The sequence below is a fragment of the Pristiophorus japonicus genome, chromosome X (assembly GCF_044704955.1).
Source record: "Pristiophorus japonicus isolate sPriJap1 chromosome X, sPriJap1.hap1, whole genome shotgun sequence".
Lineage (NCBI taxonomy): Eukaryota > Metazoa > Chordata > Chondrichthyes > Pristiophoridae > Pristiophorus > Pristiophorus japonicus.
The window spans coordinates 20,654,164-20,677,957 of NC_092010.1; the positions used below are offsets into that span (position 1 = coordinate 20,654,164).

The following is a 23,794-nucleotide window of genomic DNA, read 5'->3' on the forward strand; positions in this document are numbered from 1 at the left end:
CTCTATTCACGAAGCCCAGGATCCCGTTAGCTTTATTTAACCGCTTTCTCAACCTGCCCTGCCACCTTCAATGATTTGTGCACATATACCCACCTACCAATATATGTGAACACACACAGACTGGGGTAAGTATTTACCGTGGGATAAATTCACTGATTCATGGTCAAAGGGAGTGTGGGTCAGAGGTCGTGCTATAATACGGGAATACCGATTCCCCCACCCAATGAAATCTACAAGCATGGCTCTCCTCTGGTGGCATGGGATTGGTGAACTTACGTTTATAACCAACAATACAAAAATGTAAGAACATAAGAAATAGCAGCAGGAGTAGGCCATTTGGCCCCTCGAGCCTGCTCCACCATTCAATAAGATCACGGCTGATCTTCTACCTCAACTCCACTTTCCTGCACTGTCCCCATATCACTTGATCCCCTTAATATTCAAAAATCTAGCGATCTCTGTCTTGAATACACTCAAAGACTGAGCCTCCACAGCCCTCTGGGGCAGAGAATTCCAAAGATTCACCAGCCTCTGAGTGAAGAAGTTTCTCCTCATCTCAGTCCTAAATGGCCGACCCCTTATTCTGAGACTGTGACCCCTGGTTCTAGACTCCCCAGCCAGGGGAAACATCCTCTGTATCTACCCTGTCAAGCCCTGTAAGAATTTTGTATGTTTCAATGAGATCACCTCTCCTTTTTCTAAACTCTAGAGAATATCGGCCTAGTCTGCACAATCTCTCCTCATAGGACAATCCCCCCATCCCAGGAATCAGTCTGGTGAACCTTCGTTGCACTCCCTCAATGGCAAGTATATCCTTCCTTGGGTAAGGAGACCAAAACCGTACCCAATACTCCAGGTGTGGTCTCACCAGGGCCCTATATAATTGCAGTAGGACAACTTGCGCACAGCAAAATATATGCCAGGAGTTGAGCCAACTGTGCACCAGCAAGGGCCCCAGACGAGGTCAGGTTTCACTGCGGCTGACCCGCTTGGTGATGTATCTAATGCTAACTGTGCTGTAGGAACTGATTACGGTACCTCTGAGTGCGATAGATCACAGTCATCATCGAAAACACGACCCCCGCGGCAAGTCCCAGGTCCGCGTTTAGCGTGATTACAGCCAGCCACGTGACCACCCAGACCATCTGAAAAAGGACAGGGAATTTAGGGGGGATTGAACAGTCACAATAAAGACCATGCCTTGTGTGCCATAGGACAGTAAAGAAAGAAACAAAGACTTGCATTTATATAGCGCCTTTCATGACCACCGGACGTCAAAGCGCTTTGCAGCCAATGAAGTACTTTGCAGTGCAGTCACTGTTGTAATGCGGGAAACACAGCAGCTAACCTGCGCTCAGCAAGCTCCCACACACAGCAATGTGATAATGACCAGATAATCTGTTTTTTGTTATGTTGATTGAGGGATAAATATTGACCAGGACGCCAGGGATAACTCCCCTGCTCTTCTTCGAATAGTGCCGCGGGATATTTTACGTCCACCTCAGGGGGCAGACGGGGCCCCGGTTTAACGTCTCATCTGAAAGACGGAGATGGCAGGATGCCTCAAAACGGAAGAAATGGGACCCACAGCCATCAATTTCCTCCTCTTCCCCCGCCCTCCCCCAGAACACTGCCAGCTGAAGAGGTGGCTTCACCTCAGCCTGCAGCATTTGTGGAGTGTAGTCACTGTTGTAATGTGGGAAACGCAGCAGCCAATTTGCGCACAGCAAGCTCCCACAAACAGCAATGTGATAATGACCAGATCATCTGTTTTTTTTTTAAAGTGATGTTGGCCTAGGGATAAAAATGAAAGGCCTATATAAATATATATAAATATGAAAGGCCTATATAAATGCCAGTTCTTGGGAAAGGGTAGCAGCAACACTTTAAGGTCAAACTATTAATGACAGGAAAATAGACCAGAAATATAAATGTTTAAAATATAATTCTGTAAACATTGATAAAACATATAATGATATTGTACAGAAAAGGAAGGCTCCACGTTCAATCCCTGGCGGGAGAAATTGGCCTCCTTTGTGCCTCCTGTTAGCACCTACGGGGCGCTAATGGGTTACCGACTGGGAGCGGCAAATTCACCGATGCCCGCGAACTTCCCTGGCGGTTTTGCGCGGGCGCTAACACTTACCGCCTCGATCTCCTGCGCTCCGGAGATCATGACATCATCCGATGCGCAGCGCCCCGTTACCGCCCCAGACGTGATATTCGCTCCCGCCCCCTGCAGCATCGCCGGACGTCAACAACGGCAGCTGCAGGAGGCGTTGTGACCTCGGTTGGCCGCTTGGGGAGCGCTAATTAAAGGCAGTGGGGGTCAGGTAGGCCAACATTTAATAATGTTCCCAGTGTGCTGTATTTTGATTTCCCAGCCCCGTGATTGATCAGCCCTGCTCCCTCTCTGAGCGCTCGGGGCTGCTCTGCGCGTATCGCATGTCGATGACCATTCCCGGCCTTAGCCTCCAATGACCCCAGCCCTGGCCCTTCCCTTTAAATGAGGGAAGGAGCCTGTGAAACCGGCGGCACTGCACAGAACATTGGTCAGCGCTCTGCCGATACCGTCCCTCTCGCTCCCTTTAGCGCCCGAAGGGAAGTGGTAGCGCCTGATTTAGTGCTCCACCTCCCTCTTGGAGCGCTAAACCGCAAGTTCCCGGCGGGATCAATTGGGTGGCGCCCGGCGAGACTTTTGTGCCCCAAACAGGGCACTGCGCAGTTTCGAGCCCCTGGTCTGTATTGAGTTTGCTGATTTGTTTTAACCTAGGTGGTGCTAGGGGGCGCTCCAAGCAGCCCTGAGTTTAGGAGACCAAAAATCAACCAGATGGCTTGCAAGCCAAAAATAAATCACAGTCATTAGACTTCTTAAAGTGGACCCGCTGCACAACAAAGTGTGATGTATGCACCCGTGAGTATGCTCACAGGTTTGCAGAGCTGTTGACCAGCGGTACGCTCGTGGCCTTCCGCGAGAGGTGCGCGCCGGAGGGACTGGAGTGCATCGTCACCCCCGGCAACCAAATTTTAATTTGAATGAAGTTTACTTTAAAGTTTCATTCGGAAATTTGTGGGTTCTGGCGACTTACCAGAAAGGGGCACTTGATTGAACGCTGTGCTCAAAATGGTTGTCGAGCTGTTGCATTGTGAGTGGCTCAGCCAGTCACGTGATGTTCACAAGACTCAATAAAACCCCAGCCAGTTGGATTCGGGGGATCCATGATGGGGCAGGTGGTTGTGAGCCTGGTGGATGAACTGGTAATGTGTAGTGTGATTGTTAAACCTTTGCTAATAAACCAATTAGTTCTTAATAGCAATGTGTTGCTATGAATTCTTAAGCAAAGAACCCTTGAAGCAAATAAGTTACACAATACCATACAATGCAGGCTAGTTTGAACAACTTACAAAGTCCATCTTGCTGACTCTCCAAAGCTCTGGAAGCTCCTGAAACTGGAGAAACATCTGGCGCAGGCTGGTGACGTTAATACAGGCCAGGACTGCCTGCGAAGAGAAGTTATTTTATTAATATTACCTCTGATCTACATTGCTCACTCCAGAAAATGATGCTTACCATTTGAACGAAATGTCCACAGATAAAGACACATTCATTTCCTCCCCTTCCCCGCTTGACTCAATTTGTATTGGCCCTCAACTTCTCTTTCATCTCCACGTACCTCCTCCAGGCCAAGGCTGGAGCACTGGAAATCTGTGCGGGTCTCGGTCCTCTCCGGAGGACATGTTGCCATTCCGGCTTGCTCCTCTGAGACTCCGCTGCGCATATCTGTGACGACACCAACCAGTGGCATATCTGAGCCTGTGCCCAGCCCCAGTGGGCTGCAAGGGGAGGGCGGGGGGGGAGGGAACGCAGATGTTCTTGACTCTCCAGAAAGAGGGATTAAACAAGCTACCTTAAGCCCCCCTCCAATTCCGTCACATGTGGGAGGAAAAGAAGCACCAACCTTCAGTTGCAGCACACCCAATAGCCTCCTCAACAAAACAGCAAATTAAAATTTCGTTGCCGGGGGTGATGATGAACTCCAGTCTCTCTGGCGCCCACCTCTCGCGGAAGGCCGCGAGCGTACCGGTGGACACCGCGTGCTCAATGAGATCCACCTCCGGGTTAGGGTCGCCAACCATCCTGGATTGCTCTGCAGTCTCCAGGTGTAATGTGTGCACCTGTGAGCATGCTCACAGGTTTGTAGGTTGCAGCCCCTCTTCCAATATTTGAAGGGGCTGCTCCTCAGATTCTGGCTGCATTTCAGTCCCACACTCCTGATCTTTGGGCACCCTGTGCGGAGGGGAGCGGGTAGGTCCGAGGGCCTCCTCGTAGGACTGCTCCTGGGCACGGCCGAGGGTGCCATCAGCCGGTCCAGGCAGCGGGCGGTCGAGGGGGTCATTCAGCCTGACTGCCTGCCTCTCTTCCGCGGTTACATCCGAGCCAGGGTGTCCCTGGAGATGGAGCACGCGGTGTCCACCGGTACGCTCGCGGCCTTCCGCGAGAGGTGGGCACCGGAGGGACTGGAGTGCATCGTCACCCCCGGCAACCAAATTTTATTTTGATTCAAGTTTTGTTAAAGTTTAAATTGGTAATTTGTGGGTTCTAGTAAACAGATAGTCTGGATAAATGGGTAATTTTCTGGTTGGCAAACAGTAACTAGTGGGGTGCCGCAGGGATCAGTGCTGGGACCTTAACTATTTACAATCTATATGAACGACTTGGATGAAGGGACTGAGTTTAACGTAGCCAAGTTTGCTGACGATACAAAGATGGGAGGAAAAGCAATGTGTGAGGAGGACACAAAAAACCTGCAAAAGGACATAGACAGGCTAAGTGAGTGGGCAAAAATTTGGCAGATGGAGTATAATGTTGGAAAGTGTCAGGTCATGCACTTTGGCAGAAAACAAATCAAAGAGCAAGTTATTATTTAAATGGCGAATGATTGCAAAGTGCTGCAGTACAGCGGGATCTCGGGGTACTTGTGCATGAAACACAAAAGGATAGTATGTAGGTACAGCATGTGATCAGGAAGGCCAATGGTATTTTGGCCTTTATTGCAAAGGGGATGGAGTATAAAAGCAGGAATGTCTTGCTACAGCTATACAGGGTATTGGTGAGGCCACACCTGGAATATTGCTTGCAGTTTTGCTTTCCATATTTAAGAAAGGATATACTTGCTTTGGAGGCAGTTTAGAGAAGGTTCACTAGGTTGATTCCGGAGATGGGAGGGTTGACTTATGAAGAAAGGTTGAGTAGGTTTGGCCTCTACTCATTGGAATTCAGAAGAATGAGAGGTGATCTTATCGAAACGTATCAGATTATGATGGGGCTTGACAAGGTGGATACAGAGAGGATGTTTCCACTGATAGGGGAGACTAGAACTAGAGGGCATCATCTTAGAATAAGGGGCCACCCATTTAAAACTGAGATGAGGAGGAATTTCTTCTCTCAGAGGGTTGTAAATCTGTGGAATTCGCTGCCTCAGAGAGCTGTGGAAGCTGGGTCATTGAATATATTTAAGACAGAAATAGACAGTTTCTTAACCGATAAGGGGATGAGGGGTTATGGGGAGTGGGCAGGGAAGTGGAGCTGAGTCCATGATCGGATCAGCCATGATCGTATTAAATGGCGGAGTAGGCTCGAGGGGCCGTAAGGCCTACTCCTGCTCCTATTTCTTATGTTCATATGCAGTGTCCTTGCCAAAATGTACTTGATTTTATGTTCTCCCCTAAATACTGTAGAGCTGTTGCGTTGTGAGTGACTTAGCCAGTCACGTGATGTTCACAAGACTCAATAAAACCCCAGCCTATCGGGTCCAGGGGATCCACGATGAGGCAGGCGGTTGTGAGCCTGGTGGATGAACTGATAATGTGTAGTGTGATTGTTAAACCTTTGCTAATAAACCAACTCGTTTTTAACAGCAATGTGTTGCTATGGATTCTTAAGCAAAGAACCCATGGAGCAAATACATTACAGCAGGAATTGAAGACTTACCTGCAGGACACTGCTACGAGCGAGCCAGGAGAACAATCATAGCGGCAGTCAAAAAGATTGTGTGTTTTTTTTCATTTTCCTTGGACACTTTTGCTCTAAAAATATTAGAGATGGAAGAAAAGGCTGTTTGACCGGACGGGGCGGTTGTATGGAGGGAAGGTTATGTGATGAAAGCTCCAGTAATATGTCGGAGCTCAGTTGGCGAGCCTACCTCAGAGATACCTGGCAGCAACTCATACCGCCACTGATGTAGTGGCGGTAATTATTTAGGGGAAGGGTGGGGGCAAAAATGGAGTGGAATGCGGTGGAGGGGTTAACCCTGCTCTCTTGACCCCCATTTAAATGTGGTGGCAGGGGCTTGTGGTTGGCCTTGAAGGGAAAATAGAGGGGAGGGAGGGGGGTGGGGGCGGGGGTGGTTTGGGAGGAGAATTCAGGAGCACGTTTTTATATCCAATTTGCGGTGGCAACCCTTAAGAACACATTTTCCCCTGTTTACTGCCCTTAAGTGGGCAGCAGTTCAGAGGTAAATCCAGACTAGTGAGTTCCCTATCTCAGTCAAATGAATATTAAGCGGAGAACTGTCTCTCACACACCTGTCTAACGGGGGCTGTCGAATTGATGGTGACGAGGCTGTCAGCAGGGGGGGCGGGGGAGAAAGAATTCCTGGTTTCGTGAGTCGCCACCCCGGGTCTGTCATTGGCCCTGTAAGGGGCGCCCTGAACTTGCACACTTTAGGATCACTCGATGTAATTCTTCCCGAAATGCATTGCAGAAAGGAAATGGCATTTTCTCCCATCTCCAGTGGTGACTAAACTCCACTATTACAGGTAGAATTCTCCACAACAGCACAGCCGGAGGCTGAGAATACGTGTCTGATTGTGAGTAAATCACACTGACAAATAAATGCAATGCATTTTGAGACAGTGTGGTCGGAGCAGTTTCGATTTGATTATTATGCTCACCTTGGGCAGGAAATAAAACAGTGGACCAATCCAAAGGAGCACTACCAAGACTACCAGACAGGTAAAGAAGCCAGCAAGCTACAAAATAAAAATGAACAAGTGAATTAAGCACAATTCATGACAACTACCATGTATCTTAGTATCTCAATGGGTAGCACGCTCATCTCTGGGTCAGAAGGTTGTGGGTTCAAGAAACATAAGCTCAAAATCTAGGTTGATGCTCCCAATGAGGGAGTGCTGCACTGTCGGAGGTGCCATCTTTCGGATGAGACGTTAAACCAAGGCCCCGTCTGCTCCCTCAGGTGGGTGTAAAAGATCCCACGGCACTATTTTGAAGAGGAGCAGGGGAGTTCTCCCCGATGTCCTGGCCAATATTTATCCCTGAATTATCATTAAAATAGATGATCTGGTCATTATCACGTTGCTGTTTGCGGGAGCTTGCTGTGCGCAAATTTGCTGCCGTGTTTCCTGCATTACAACAGTGACTACACTTCAGAAGTACTTCATTGGCTGTAAAGTGTTTTGGGACATCCTGAGGCTGTGAAAGGTGCTATATAAATGCAAGTCTTTCTTTTTACCCAGATTTTATTTTCTTCCAACATTGTCCCTATTTCATTCATCCCCACCCCCAAGTTAATGCCCTCCACATTACTGCCTTTGGTAGAAAAGTGCGATAGTCTAATTCATAAGTATCGCCACACATACTCTTGATGGTAGCCCTCGGTCAATCCAACAGAATTGGAGCCTCTCAGGTAACTCTTTCATGAGCGTCAGGTGAGGCTGGGATTTATTTTCCTTGCTGAATCTCTGTGCTTATAAAGATGAAGGTTGCATGCTGTAATGTATTAGCTTCATGGGTTCTTTGCTTAAGAATTCATAGCAACACATTGCTATTAAGAACTAGTTGGTTTATTAGCAAAGGTTTAACAATCACACTGCACATTATCAGTTCATCCACCAGGCTCACAACCACCTGCCCCATCGTGGATCCCCCGAACCCAACTGGCTGGGGTTTTATTGAGTCTTGTGAACATCATGTGACTGGCTAAGCCACTGCCAACTCAACAGCTCTATAACTATTTTGTGTAACCAATAATCAAGTGCCCCCTGGTTAAAGGGGGGGGGGGAGCGGGGGGACACTCCAAAATCTTTCAATCGAGTGCTCCCTTGTTTTTGTTTTTTGGGTTTTTTTTTTCCTGAAGGCACCAAAAACACAAATTATACAAGTGCCCCCTGGCTAAAAGGGGGGGTGGGGGGGCACTAAAACTGACAAACCTAGACAAATTAAACTTTAGATATTGTGGTTTAAATTATAATTTGGTTGCCGGGGGTGATGATGCACTCCAGTCCCTCCGGCGCCCACCTCTCGCGGAAGGCCGGTGGACACCGCGTGCTCCATCTCCAGGGACACCCTGGCTCGCATGTAACCGCGGAAGAGAGGCAGGCAGTCAGGCTGAACGACCCCCTTGACCGCCTGCTGCCTGGACCGGCTGATGGCCCCCTTGGCCGTGCCCAGGAGCAGTCCTACGAGGAGGCCCTCGGACCTACCCACTCCCCTCCGCACAGGGTGCCCAAAGATCAGGAGTGTGGGACTGAAGTGCAACCAGAATTTCAGGAGCAGCTCCTTCAGATATTGGAAGAGGGGCTGCAACCTCGCACACTCAACATACACATAGAACACGGACTCTTCCAGACCGCAGAAATTACAGGCAAACCTGTGAGCATACTCACAGGTGCATACATTACAGTAGTGGAGGGGAATGGAATGCTTTCCTATTTCCCAGCTACCCAACATCAGGATCAGGCAGTCCCGGTCCAGGTGTGACTGTGACCCCAGTGGCATATCCTAATCCCAACCTCACTGTTATTGAACGCCTGTGGCAGTTCCATTTCTGACACCAGCCAGCCTTGTGACCTGTGTAAGTGCTACATTAGGAGCAGTGGCCCACAATCGAAGAGGAACCTGATTGAGACTGCACAAATACATCTCGGGTAGGATCCTACCTCTGTCTCCTCCTTCAAGATGCTCCGTAAAACCTCCCTCTTTGACCAAGCTTTTGGTCGTCTGTCCTGATATCTACTTCTGTGGCTTGATGTCAAATTTTGTCTGATGGCAATCCTGTGAAGCACCTTGGGATGTTTTGCTGTGTAAAAAGGCGCTATATAAATGTAAGTTGTTGTCGTTCCTTACTACCAAAGGAGAGACGGGACTTTCCCGCCCATTTCAATCTGGGTTCCAATAGTGAACTAACAATCAATAACCAGTCGTTTCATCCAATCCCTTCAGATCTTAACTTGGGAATCTACCATTGCAGCGTAGTGGTCACCAGGTTATTAATTTGACCCATTATTCTTCTTGTGTTATTTATATTTCTCCCCAACCCCTGTCCTCATCTAACACGCAACAGGTCATCTGCCTGAAGGTCAATGTCTTCTTCAATGCGTGCTATCCATTTGCCACCTCCCCAGGATACCACAGCTGAGATCGCCAACTCACCATGGAGTCACCGACAGAGAATCATAGAATGCTGCGGCACAGAAGGAGGCCATTCGGCCCATCATGCCTGTGCCAGCTCTTTTGTAGAGCTATCCAATAAGTCCCACTCCCTGCTCTTTCCCCATAGCCCTGTAATGTTTCCCCTTCGAGTATTTATCCAATTCCATTTTGAATGTCACTATTGAATCTGCTCCCGCCCTTTCAGGCAGCGCGTTCCCGATCACAACAACTCGCTGCATAAAAATAATTCTTCTCATTTCATAAGAACATAAGAATTAGGAACAGGATTAGGCCATCGAGCCCCTCGAGCCTGCTCCGCCATTTAACAAGATCATGGCTGATCTGGCCGTGGACTCAGCTCCACTTACCTGCCTGCTCCCCGTAACCCTTAATTCCCTTATTGGTTAAAAATCTATCTATCTGTGACTTGAATACATTCAATGAGATAGCCTCAACTGCTTCCTTGGGCAGAGAATTCCACAGATTCACAACCCTCTGGGAGAAGAAATTCCTTCTCAACTCGGTTTTAAATTGGCTCCTCCGTATTTTGAGGCTGTGCCCCCTAGTTCTAGTCTCCCCGACCAGTGGAAACAACCTCTCTGCCTCTATCTTGTCGATCCCTTTCATTATTTTAAATGTTTCTATAAGATCACCCCTCATCCTTCTGAACTCCAACGAGTAAAGACCCAATCTACTCAATCTATCATCATAAGGTAATCCCCTCATCTCCGGAATCAGCCTAGTGAATCGTCTCTGTACCCCCTCCAAAGCTAATATATCCTTCCTTAAGTAAGGTGACCAAAACTGCACGCAGTACTCCAGGTGCAGCCTCACCAATACCCTATACAGTTGCAGCAGGACCTCCCTGCTTTTGTACTCCATCCCTCTCGCAATGAAGGCCAACATTCCATTCGCCTTCCTGATTGCCTGCTGCACCTGCAAAATAACTTTTTGGGATTCATGCACAAGGATCGTTCAACCTGACTGCCTGCCTCTCTTCCGCTCTTACATCCAGTCCAGGGTGTCCTCAGAGATGGAGCACGCGGTGTCCACCGGTACGCTCGCGGCCTTCCGCGAGAGGTGGGCACCGGAGGGACTGGAGTGCATCATCACGCCCGGCAACCAAATTTTAATTTGATTTTACGTTTTAAAGTTTAATTTGTTTTAATTGCCGGTGCTTTTAGTGTCCCCCTTCCCTTTTATAGGGGGCACTGGGGAAAAATTGTGATTTAGTGCCCAAAAAAAAAAAAGAAAAAAAGAAAAACACAAAAAAAAAGGAAAAAAGGGCCTTGTAAATGTCTGGTGTGTCACCCAGGTAGGGTGGCACGGTTTAATGTCTTTTGTTTTTGCAGATAAACTCCAAAAAGAGTTTCATGCACAAGGACCCCCAGGTCCCTCTGCACCTCAGCATGTTGTAATTTCTCCCCATTCAAATAATATTCCCTTTTACTGTTTTTTTTCCCAAGGTGGATGACCTCACACTTTCCGACATTGTATTCCATCTGCCAAACCTTAGCCCATTCGCTGAACCTATCTAAATCTCTTTGCAGCCTTTCTGTGTCCTCTACACAACCCGCTTTCCCGCTAATCTTTGTGTCATCTGCAAATTGTGTTACACTACACTCTGTCCCCTCTTCCAGGTCAGCTATGTATATTGTAAACAGTTGTGGTCCCAGCACCGATCCCTGTGGCACACCACTAACCATCGATTTCCAACCCAAAAAGGACCCATTTATCCCGACTCTCTGCTTTCTGTTCGCCAGCCAATTCTCTATCCATGCTAATACATTTCCTCTGACTCCGCGTACCTTTATCTTATGCAGTAACCTTTTGTGTGGCACCTTATCGAATGCCTTTTGAAAATCTAAATACACCACACCCATCGGTACACCTCTATCCACCATGCTCGTTATATCCTCAAAGAATTCCAGTAAATTAGTTAAACATGATTTCCCCTTCATGAATCCATGCTGCGTCTGCTTGATTGCACTATTCCTATCTAGATGTCCCGCTATTTCTTCCTTAATGATAGCTTCAAGCATTTTCTCCACTACAGATGTTAAACTAACTGGCCTATAGTTACCTGCCTTTTGTCTGCCCCTTTTTTAAACAGAGGCGTTACATTAGCTGCTTTCCAATCTGCTGGTACCTCCCCAGAGTCCAGAGAATTTTGGTAGATTATAACTAATGCATCTGCTATAACTTCTGCCATCTCTTTTAATACCCTGGGATGCATTTCATCAGGACCAGGGGACTTGTCTACCTTGAGTCCCATTAGCATGTCCAGCACTACCCCCCGAGTGATAGTGATTGTCTCCCTTCCCACATTCCTGTGACCAGCAATTTTTGGCTTGGTTTTTGTGTCTTCCACTGTGAAGACCGAAGCAAAATAATTGTTTAAGGTCTCAGCCATTTCCACATTTCCCATTATTAAATCCCCCTTCTCATCTTCTAAGGGACCAACATTTACTTTAGTCACTCTTTTCCGTTTTATATAACTGTAAAAGCTTTTACTATCCGTTTTTATGTTTTGCGCAAGTTTACCTTCGTAATCTATCTTTCCTTTCTTTATTGCTTTCTTAGTCATTCTTTGCTGTCGTTTAAAATTTTCCCAATCTTCTATTTTCCCACTAACCTTGGCCACCTTATACGCATTGGTTTTTAATTTGATACTCTCCTTTATTTCCTTGGTTATCCACGGCTTGTTATCCCTTCTCTTGCCGCCCTTCTTTTTCACTGGAATATATTTTTGTTGAGCACTATGAAAGAGCTCCTTAAAAGTCCTCCACTGTTCCTCAATTGTGCCACCGTTTAGTCTGTGTTCCCAGTCTACTTTAGCCAACTCTGCCCTCATCCCATTGTAGTCCCCTTTGTTTAAGCATAGTATGCTCGTTTGAGACACTACTTCCTCATCCTCAATCTGTATTACAAATTCAACCATACTGTGATCACTCATTCCGAGAGGATCTTTTACTTGGAGATCGTTTATTATTCCTGTCTCATTACACAGGACCAGATCTAAGATAGCTTGCTCCCTTATAGGTTCTGTAACATACTGTTCTAAGAAACAATCCCGTATGCATTCTATGAATTCCTCCTCCAGGCTACCCCGTGCGATTTGATTTGACCAATCGATATGTAGGTTAAAATCCCCCATGATTACTGCCGTTCCTTTTTCACATGCCTCCGTTATTCCCTTGATTATTGCCCTCCCCACTATGAAGTTATTATTTGGGGGCCTATAAACTACACCCACCAGTGACTTTTTCCCCTTACTATCTCTAATCTCCATCCACAATGATTCAACATTTTGTTCATTCGAGCCAATATCGTCTCTCACAACTGCCCTGATATCATCCTTTATTAACAGAGCTACCCCACCTCCTTTCCCTTCTTGTCTATCTTTCCGAATTGTCAGATACCCCTATATGTTTAATTTCCAGTCTTGGCCACCCTGCAACCATGTTTCTGTAATGGCCACCAAATCATACCCATTTGTAATGATTTGTGCCGTCAACTCGTTTACTTTATTTCGAATGCTGCATGCGTTTAGGTAGAGTGTTTTAATACTAGTTTTTAAACCATGATTTTTAGTTTCGCTTAGTTTCGCTTCTGGTTCTTCTGACAATTACCTTAAATCTGTGCCCTCTGGTTCTTGACCCTTCTGCCACTGGAAACCATTTCTCCTTGTGTACTCTATCAAAACCCCCATCATTTTGAACACCTCTATCACATCTGTTGTGAGGAGAACAACCCCAGCTTCTCCTGTCTCTCCACAGAACTGAAGTCCCTCATCCCTGGAACCATTCAAGTAAATCTTTTCTGCTCCCTCTCCAAGGCCTTGAGATCCTCCCGAAAGGGCGGTGTCCAGAATTGGGCACAGTACTCCAGCTAAGGCCGGACCAGTGTTTTATAAAGGTTGAATGAAGGTTATGAACTCACATCCTAACATTCCAGGGGACCCGTGAAATTCCTCTTAAATTTGTGGATGCTTTCTCTATTCCCTGAACCAGAGAGGGTGCAGGGGAGATTTACGAGGATGTTGCCTGGACTAGAGAGTTTTAGCTGTGAGGAAAGATTGGATAGGCTGGGGTCAGAGGAGGCTGAGGCTGTGACCGAATTGAGGTGTATAAAATTTGAGGGGCCGAGATAGAGTGGATAGGGAGGACCCCATTCCCCTTAGCAGAGGGGTCAGCAACCAGGGGGCACAGATTTAAAATAATTGGGGGGAGGTTTAGAGGGGATTTGAGGGGAAATGCCTTCACCCAGAGGGTGGTGGGGGTCAGGAACTCGCTGACTGAAAGGGTGGTAGAGGCAGAAACCCTCACCACATTTAAAAAACACTTAGATGTGCACTTGAAGTGCCGTAACCTACAGGGCTACGGACCTAGAGCTGGAAAGTGGGATTGGGCTGGATGGCCTCTTGGTCGGCCGGCGCGGACACGATGGGCCGAAATGGCCTCCTTCCGTGCTGTAAATTTCTGTGGTCCTTTGATGACGTTGAAGCTCTAAACAGTGGCGTCTCACGGCACAGCTGAGCAATCCAACAGAACACCGCGTGCGGCACTCCTGCGTGGTTCCTTCAGCGATATCCTTACCTGTGTGGAGCTGCCGGCACTCTCCAGGATATTACTTGTAGCCAGTGAAGCTGAGCTTGGGAAACAGGTGAAAAGAGAGGAGATGGTGTTGGAAATTCCGTGAGCCAACAGTTCCTAAGAGACGGTGACAGAAGTAAGTTATCAGAGATGTGCAGGCCGAGGAGGGAAATATAATCTGTACTTTTCTGTAAAATGTCAGTTGTCACAACTGAATTCAAGGCGGGCGCTGGGGGGTGGAATATAGAAAACACACACAGGATTGCACCACAACACATAAAAAGAAAAGTTTCTCTTCGCAAAGACTAGAAGCATCCCGGGAGTCTCTTTCCCCTCCCCCTGCCCCACCCCGCAACGCCATTGTGGGAGCATTACCACCACAGGGCCTTTCACTTTTCGCACAGAAACGGCCCTGACTGGTGTTCAACGTCAGAGACGGACTCACTCTGGGCTTCTGATGCTCAGCAGCCGCAACTTCAGTGGCAGTTCGGTGGAAACCCTGTCCGCCCGTGGCAACGGGCTTCTGCGCCGAGCCTCCGCCCGCGTTGTGCCGGCGGCGTGCTGCGAGGAAATTCGCCCCCATTTTTACGTTTGCCAGCTGAGCACAATGCAGCCCAAAGGTGATGGGCCAATGAACATATTGGAGACTGGGCTCAATTGCTTTTTGTGGGGCAAGGAAGGGTTTCGGAACATCAGAACAGGAGGAGGCCATTCGGCCCCTCGAGCCTGCTCCGCCATTCAATGAGATCAGGGCTGATCTGTATCTTAACTCCACTGACACGCCTTGGTTCCGTAACCCTTAATGCCCTCGCCCAACAAAAATCTATCGATCTCAGTTTTGAGATTTTCAATTGACCCCCAGCCTCGACAGCTTTTTGGGGGAGAGAGTTCCAGATTCCCACGACCCTTTATGTGAAGAAGTGCTTCCTGACATCACCCCTGAATAGCCTGGCTCTAATTTTAAGGTTACGCCCCCTTGTTCTGGTCTCCCCCCACCAGAGGAAATAGTTTTTCTCGATCTACCCCATCATATCCTTTCATCATCTTAAACACCTCAATTAGATCACCCCTTAATCTTCTATACTCGAGGGAATACAAACCCAGTCTATACAACCTGTCCTCATAATTCAACCCTTGTACCCCGGTATCACTCTGGTGAATCTGCACTGTGCCCTCTCCAAGACCAATATAACCTTCCTCAGGGGCAGTGCCCAGAACTGAACGCAGTATCACAGGACATGGATCAAAGGCAGGTAAATGGAGTTAAGATACAGACCAGCCATGATCTCATTAAATGGTGGAACAGGCTCGAGGGGCTGAATGGCCTTCTCCGACTCCTGTAACAGAGGCGTGGAGGAGAGCAATGGATATGTACCCAGCAATACTAGTCCTGGCCTGTAGTCATTCAGCTCCGAATTAGGGATGAGTGCAAAGCTCCAAGCGTATGACTTGCACTCACAGCAGGTCCGGTTATGGGGTAGAAAGAAAATACTGAATCTGCTGATAATATCCATCCAGAGGCTGCAGCAAAAGCCAATAGGAAGGGTAATTAGCCGACAACGTATTAACTAACCGCTGTGGGAATCATTGGACAAGCGAACTCGGAAGGTTGAAGAGTTGGTTGGACCACACTTGGAGCACTGCGTACAGTTCTGGTCGCCATGTTATAAAAAGGAGAGGACACAGAGAAGATTTACAAGGATGATACCAGAAATGTGAGGGTATACATATCAGGAAAGGATGAACAGGCTGGGTCTCTGTTCTCTTGAAAAGAGAAGGCTGAGGGGTGACCTCACAGAGGTCTTTACAATTATGAAAAGTTTTGATAGAGTGGATACAGAGAGAGTGTTTCCACTCGTGGGGGAAGAGCATAACTAGAGGCCATCAATATAAGATAGTCACCAAGAAATCAAACAGGGAATTCAGAAGAAACTTCTTTACCCAGAGAGTGGTGAGAATGTGGAACTCGCTGCCACAGGGAGTGGTTGAAGTGAATAGTATCGATGCATTTAAGGGGAGGCTAGACTAGTATATGAGGGAGAAGGGAATAGAGAGTTATGCTGATAGAGTTAGATGAGGAAAGACGGGAGGAGGCTCGAGTGGAGCATAAACGCCAGCATGGACTGGTTGGGCTGAATGGCCTGTTCCTGTTCCGTATATCCGATATAATCCTGTGTAAGTCCAATGCACTAGAATGCACTTCAAATGTCATCAGCACTTGACTATCCCAGTGGTTCAATTGGTGATGATACTGCCCTCCCATGTCCCGTGGAGTTAAGCCAGACAGATTTAGTTGGATCCCTGGTCTATGCTGATCTCAGCCAGGGTGGCATTAGCTTCACCACAACTGGCCCCAGTGCCACTATACTCCAGAGGGGAAGCACCAGTCAGGGGGTCTTGTTTACTGCCTAGAGACTACTGCTGGAAAATATACACGTGGACCTTAGGTGAGGACTAAATTGGGGCTCCCCGCTGAGACCCTGATGGGGAGATAACCTGCTGACAGTCACTAACCCAGCTCACACTTAAAGAAGCTTTCTCCATCATGAGCCAGTATCATCAGGAGAGGAGAAAATTAGAGGGGTTTCATGAATTTTCTATACTGTGGTTTACAACCTCCTCAGCGCTGAGAGAACGTTCCTTTTTCTTCGGGCCTGTCCACTCACAGCTACTAACTAGGGTTTGTGCAACAGAAATACTCCAATAACCTTTCACGGGACAGTCTGCAATTTGAAGTTACCGACCTGGTTGGGGTCAATCTTGTATCTGTGCTTGTCTGCATAGATCATAGCCAGTGAGACAGACACTGCGTAGCCAACAAAGGTGATTGCAATTGTGTCGCCAACTATGTTCGGGATGCTCCCCAAGGCTGGCAACTGTGGGGTTGGGAATCTGAGAAGAAAATGTAGAGAATGGGTTACTTCATTACCTTCTGAGATAGATCAAGACAAATGACAACTGATAGAGAAGATGAAAGGACAGCAGTTTAACTTTTGTTGCTGTCCCCTTTAAGTTCGGATGCTGGTGTCAAAAGCTGGACGGAACTCACTCAAGTTAATGGCTGCAAAGATATTTCCAATCGCCCTCCCCCCCTCCGCCCCCGCTTCAGACTGATATTCAAAGACGAGGGAGGGAGAAATTTGTGCCATTTGCGCCTCCCTTTATCGCCCTCGGGGGGGGGCGCCAATGGGGCGCAAACGACTTCTCGCCCGGGGATTTCCGCCATCGCCGCGCGCATCGACCTGCTTCTGCCCCGGAGCGAACGTTCGGGGGCGCCCCGTGAGGCCGCCGCTGGCAATACCCGCGCCAGCTTCGCGGGTGGCAAACCGGGCCACACTCCGCCCGCGGGGCGAAAAGTAAAGGGGCGGTGTGGCGGCGACATTTTGAAAAATGGCCCACCCCACCGGTCGCGGCCTTGCCTTGTACAGCTCACGGGGTCCAACAATCCGCTTCTGCGCTGGGCTGCAGCCACGGGCACCCCACGGCACCCCATGACAGCCCCGCTCTCCGGTGGAGAAGTGGCGGCCCCTTCTCCCCGATGCAGAGTCGACAGCATGCCCTTCCCTTTAACGGAAGGGGAGGGCCCTGTGCTACCGCCAGCGTTACACGGATTTTCTTGCAGCGCTGGAAAATTCCCGCAGTTATTGAATCTGCTTCCACCACCCTTTCAGGGAGTGCGTTCCAGATCACAACAACTGGTAAAAGTAATTCTCGTCATGTCGCTCCACTTCCTCTCGGGGTGGGTAACCCCAATTTCGCTGCCGGGGTAGCACTTCTACTCCTCCTTGCCTTGGTTACCGCCCCCAAACGGGGCACTACCAAATTTCGCTCCCTCGTTCTTCCATTAAAAAGACAATGGGGTGCGTGAAATTGATCTTTGCCAGCAGGGCGGAATGGGAGATAGCGAACTGTTTGCCCGTTCTACACCGTAATGGACCATATTGGAAAAGGAAATCAGGCGTGGTGTAAAACGAGCCTCCAATTCGCCCTCGCCTGCATCGGGCTGCCGCCCAAGTCCCATTTCGCCCCCAGTGTCACTTGTCTCGTCAAACCACGAAACTACGTGGGTGCCAAGAAGGTATCTTTGCCCGTGCCTCCAATTTCTGCCATTAGCTGCTTCTCTTAGATGGATATAAACGGCCGCCATTTTATAAACCGAGAATCCAACTCTGTCCAAAGCAATGTTCCCTCGAAACTGCGTACGTGTGCGGGTAGCAGCAACCTTAAATGTACCCCACATTGAAAAAACATTGATCCAAAACCATCTTGATAAGAACCTGGTATCTAAATCTTTCCTCCTCTGCCCCTCCCTGGTTGCTTTCCCTTCAATCCATGTATTTGCTTTGAGAGAAGGTCACAACCCATGCATATCTCCCTGAATACCTTGAGTGACTGACCTGCAAGTGCCTGGGACCTGAACAATATCATCATAATAGGCAGTCCCTCGGAATCGAGGAAGACTTGCTTCCACTCTAAAAGTGAGAGGAAGCTTGCTGGAAACATGAAAACTGACTGCAAAAGCTTCTATAGATACGTGAAGAGAAAAAGATTAGTGAAGACAAAGGTAGGACCCTTGCAGTCAGAATCAGGTGAATTTATAATGGGGAACAAAGAAATGGCGGACCAGTTAAACAAATATTTTGGTTCTGTCTTCACGAAAGAAGACGCAAATAACCTTCCGGAAATACTCGGGGACCGAGGGTCTAGTGAGAAGAATATCCTTATAAAGCGGGAAATTGTGTTAGGGAAATTGGTGGGATTGAAGGCCGATGAATCCCCGGGGCCTGATAGTCTGTATCCCAGAGTAATTAAGGAAGTGGCCATAGAAATAGTGGATGCATTGGTGATCATTTTCCAACAGTCTATCGACTCTGGATCAGTTCCTATGGACTGGAGGGTAGCTAATGTAACACCACTGTTTAAAAAAGGAGGGAGAGAGAAAATGGGTAATTATAGACCGGTTAGCTTGACATCAGTAGTGGGGAAAATTTTGGAATCAATTATTAAAGCTGAAATAGCAGCGCATTTGGAAAGCAGTGACAGGATCGGTCCAAGTCAACATGGATTTATGAAGGGGAAATCATGCTTGACAAATCTTCTGGAATTTTTTGAGGATGTAACTAGTAGAATGGACAAGGGAGAACCAGTGGATGTGGTGTATTTGGACTTTCAAAAGGCTTTTGACAAGATCCCACACAAGAGATTGGTGTGCAAAATCAAAGCACATGGTATTGAGGGTAATGTACTGACGTACATAGAGAACTGGTTGGCAGACAGGAAGCAGAGAGTCGGGATAAACGGGTCCTTTTCAGAATGGCAGGCAATGACTAGTGGAGTGCTGCAGGGCTCAGGGCTGGGACCCCAGCTCTTTACAATATACATGAATGATTTAGATGAAGGAATTGAGTGTAATATCTCCAAGTTTGCAGATGACACTAAACTGGGTGCGGTGTGAGCTGTGAGGAGGATGCTAAGAGGCTGCAGGGTGACTTGGACAGGTTAGGTGAGTGGGCAAATGCATGGCAGATGCAATATAATGTTGATAAATGTGAGGTTAGCCACTTTGGTGGCAAAAACACGAAGGCAGAATATTATCTGAATGGCGGCAGATTAGGAAAAGGGGAGGTGCAACGAGACCTGGGTGTCATGGTACATCAGTCATTGAAAGTTGGCATGCAGGTACAGCAGGCGGTGAAGAAGGCAAATGGTATGTTGGCCTTCATAGCTAGGGGATTTGAGTATCGGAGCAGGGAGATCTTACTGCAGTTGTACAGGGCCTTGGTGAGGCCTCACCTGGAATATTGTGTTCAGTTTTGGTCTCCTAATCTGAGGAAGGACATTCTTGCTATTGAGGGAGTGCAGCGAAGGTTCACCAGACTGATTCTCAGGATGGTGGAACTGACATATGAGGAGAGACTGGATCAACTGGGCCATTATACACTGGAGTTTAGAAGGATGAGAGGGGATCTCATAGAAACTTATAAGATTCTGATGGGACTGGACAGGTTAGATGCAGGAAGAATGTTCCCGATGATGGGGAAGTCCAGAACCAGGGGACACAGTCTTAGGATAAGGGGTAGGCCATTTAGGACTGCGATGAGGAGAAACTTCTTCACTCAGATTTGTTAACCTGTGGAATTCCCGACCGCAGTGAGTTGTTAATGCCAGTTCATTGGATATATTCAAGAGGGAGTTAGATATGGCCCTTACGACTAAAGGGATCAAGGGGTATGAGAAAGCAGGAAAGGGGTACTGAGGGAATGATCAGCCATGATCTTATTGAATGGTGGTGCAGGCTCGAAGGGCCGAATGGCCTACTTCTGCATCTATTTTCCATGTTTCTATGTTTCAATGCGTTCTCAGGTGGCTGAACAGTCCATTACGGGAATTACAGTTGCAGTGGTTGAAGGAAAGGGTGGGTGGGGAACCTGGTTTGCTGCACGCTCCTTCTGCTGCTTGCGCTTGGTTTCTGCATGCTCTCGGCGACGAGACTCGAAGTGCTCAGCATCCTCCACTTAGGGTGGTCTTGGGCCAGGGACTCCCAGGTGTCGGTGAGAATGTTGCACTTTATCAGGGAGGCTTTGAGGGTGTCCTTGTGATGTTTCCTCTGCCCACCTGGGGCTCGCTTGCCGTGTAGGAGTTCCGAGTAGCGCGCTTGCTTTGGGAGTCTTGTGTCGGGCATGCGGACAATGTGGCCCGCCCAACGGAGCTGGTCGTGTGTGGTCAGTGCTTTGATGCTGGGGATGTTGGCCTGATCGAGAACGCTATACGAACATAAGAACAGAAGAAACAGGAGCAGGAGTAGGCCATTTGGCCCCTTGAGCCTGCTCCGCCATTTAATACGATCATGGCTGATCTGATCTTGGGCTCAGCTCCACTTCCCCGCCCGTTCCCCATAATCCCTTATCGCTCAAAAATCTGTCTATCTCCACCTTAAATATATTCAATGACCCAGCATCCACAGCTCTGTGGGGCAGAGAATTCCACAGATTTACAACCCTCCGAGAGAAGAAATTCCTCCTCTATCTAAAAGGACGCCTCCTCTGGGTATGCTCTGCTTGAGCCCTCCCCCAGACAATCACGTCATGATGGACAAAGGCCGCCATGGTGGGAAATTGAACTTGGATCTCTCAGTGGGAAGCCTACTGCTCCGCTATTGCAGTTGCAAAAATGGGCTTCCAGTGGTTGAATGCTGTGGTCATGGTAGCATTTTGATCGACTTGGTGGAGCAACACGCAGAGGCATGGCGACCGTTTCAGTCACTATCCTCCATACTTCAGTCAAAATAAACTTTGGGGACAGATCGGTGGAGACTTATTGTGGGTGAGAGCCATTCCAGAAATGTCTACCCCCACACACACCCATTCCATCGGCGCTGTAGCCCAAGAATTTAAAGCATTTAGACCCCAAAAATCCGCAGACCATTGATCCTGGCATAAGTGCTGGGATCTGCTCACCGGTGACCCCTGGCACTGACCGTGCCAAAGTTCACGGGGTCAGGATGAGGTCGTCTAATTTATATAATGGCGGTAAACACTCACGCCACTGGGCGTGCGATCTCAGGTGCCTGCCCCCTACAGGAGGCTGGAAATTCCGGCCTATGCCGCTAAGTCGAGGGTTTTCTGCCCAACCCCTTCTTCCCTTCCCCGGCAAGATGTTGCAATGATGCTCATCAGTGTGTCCCCCTCCCAAAGAAGGCCTCAAACCCCTTTTGCCTTTCGGGGTTCAGGTCATGTCTCAGGCCGGGATTCTTAGATGAGTTCCACATCCGCCAATGTCCTGCTAGGCCAGGGACAAGAAAACTCCTGGTCTGGGACTCCCCTTCCCTGGCTAGCCCCCTTCCTGAACCATTGACCTTATTTTGGGGTAGGCACAGGATGTACTCCCAACAAAGCCCCATGCAAACAGCCAGTGAAGGCCGGGACTGGTGTATCGAGGTCCCGGATTAAATCACAGCCCTCCCACCACAGAAGGGCTGCAAATTTTCGGCCTTCTTAAATTTGAAATGGTGAGAGAGGAGCTGTGCTAATGTGTCCGTGCCCCCGCCCCATCCCCCCGCCCCGCCCCCGGTCAGCATTCTCTCCTGAGTAGGAATTAGATAAGTAGGAATTCTAGCCGGGCCGTGGCAATGGGGAACTACCTGACCAGAGAACGAACTCCCAGTCTCAGAACTGGAACTACAGCCTAACTGATATGAATGAACTTTGTACAAAGGCATGTGCGATTGCCAGAAGACCAGACTAAAAATGTTGTAACTGTCAAACCGATTCAGCTACATGACCAGGAACCTTCGATTGTACGCCATCCTGAGGACCCACTGAGCAGCAAGTCACGAAACCCAGCTCACAATTATTCACCCGTGTCACTTGTGGCAACTGTCGCGCACCATTCCTTACTGTGGTTTTAATCTTCTTGAGAAAGGTGAGCTCACCCTGCAGGGATATGTCCCACTATCTGGACGTTGCAGCACTCATCAAGGGATGTAGCAAAGGTGATCACAGTGGCCACTATAACCTGTTAAAAAGCAAAGTGGACGGTTAGATCTGATACTTTTATGCATTTCAGAGCATCACAACTGCATACATTCAACACAAATTAATAGAAACTGCATCAGTGGTAAAACAATGCTAACTTGTTGGTTTGATTTAGCTGTGGCTCAGTGGATAGCACACTTGCCTCTGAGTCAGAAGATTGTGGGTTCAAGTCCCACTCTAGGGATTTGAGCACATCAATCTAGGTTGACACTCCAGTCCAGTGCAGTGCCGAGGGAGCGCTGCACTGTCGGAGGTGCTGTCTGTCAGCTGAGACGTTAAACCGAAGCCCCGTCTGCCCTCTCAGGTGGACGTAAAAGATCCCACGGCACTATTTTGAAGAAGAGCAGGGGAGTTATCCCCGGTGTCTCGGCCAATATGTATCCCCCAATCAACATAACAAAAACACATTATCTGGTCAATATCACATTGCTGATTGTGGGAGCTTGCTGTGCGCAAATTGGTTGCCGTGTTTCCGACGCTTCATTGGCTGTAAAGTGCTTTGTGATGTCCTAAAGCTATGAAAGGTACTACATAAATGCAACACTTTGAGCTGTGTCTGTGCACGTGTGAAGCACTCAATAGGAAATGTGGTTGCCATCTTCTCTGAAGTGACCCCACCCAATCCCATGCAGCTTAAGTACCAGCCTGCAGAGAGAGGAATTTTTAACCCTACTTGCTTGAAGTGGATTGAAGGTCAGATCTCACTGGTGAAGGGACAACATTGCAATAGGGTACTGTGTGCTATTGTGGGGAAAGGGCTTTGAGGGTTAAATTATGACCGGCTGCATAGACTAGGCTTGCATTCCCTTGAGTATAGAAGGTTGAGAGTGATCTGATCAAGGTGTCTGAAATGTTAGAGATTCGATTGGGTAGATACGGAGAAACCATTTCCTCTGGGGGTGGTGGGGAGGAATCAAGAGCAAGGGGGCATCACTTTAAAATTAGAGCCAGGCCGTTCAGGGGTGATGTCAGGAAGCATTTCTTCACACAAAAAGTCGTGGGAATCTGGAACTCTCTCCCCCAAAACTCTGTCGAGGTCGGGGGTCAATTGAACATTTCAAAACTGAGATAGATCGATTTTACAAAAGCAAAATACTGTGGATGCTGGAAATCTGATGACGAGTCATCGACCTGAAACGTTAACTCTGTTTCTCTCTCCACAGATGCTGCCTGACCCATTGATAGAATTTTTTATGGGCAAGGGTATTAGGGGT

General features: G+C 48.2%; 1 protein-coding gene across 1 annotated transcript in view; it reads right to left on the bottom strand.

Annotated features, from left to right (window-relative positions):
• The window catches only part of slc26a10 (solute carrier family 26 member 10), a 129,324-nt gene that overhangs the window by 42,826 nt on the left and 62,704 nt on the right, over positions 1 to 23,794 (bottom strand). Inside the window, exons 6-11 of the mRNA XM_070869296.1 lie at positions 22,478 to 22,560; positions 16,791 to 16,938; positions 14,050 to 14,163; positions 6,955 to 7,032; positions 3,406 to 3,501; positions 1,039 to 1,145 (exon numbers count right to left, since the gene is read on the bottom strand). Of these exons, the coding sequence (XP_070725397.1) occupies positions 1,039 to 1,145; positions 3,406 to 3,501; positions 6,955 to 7,032; positions 14,050 to 14,163; positions 16,791 to 16,938; positions 22,478 to 22,560 (626 nt within the window). The remainder of the gene's footprint in view (positions 1 to 1,038; positions 1,146 to 3,405; positions 3,502 to 6,954; positions 7,033 to 14,049; positions 14,164 to 16,790; positions 16,939 to 22,477; positions 22,561 to 23,794) is intronic.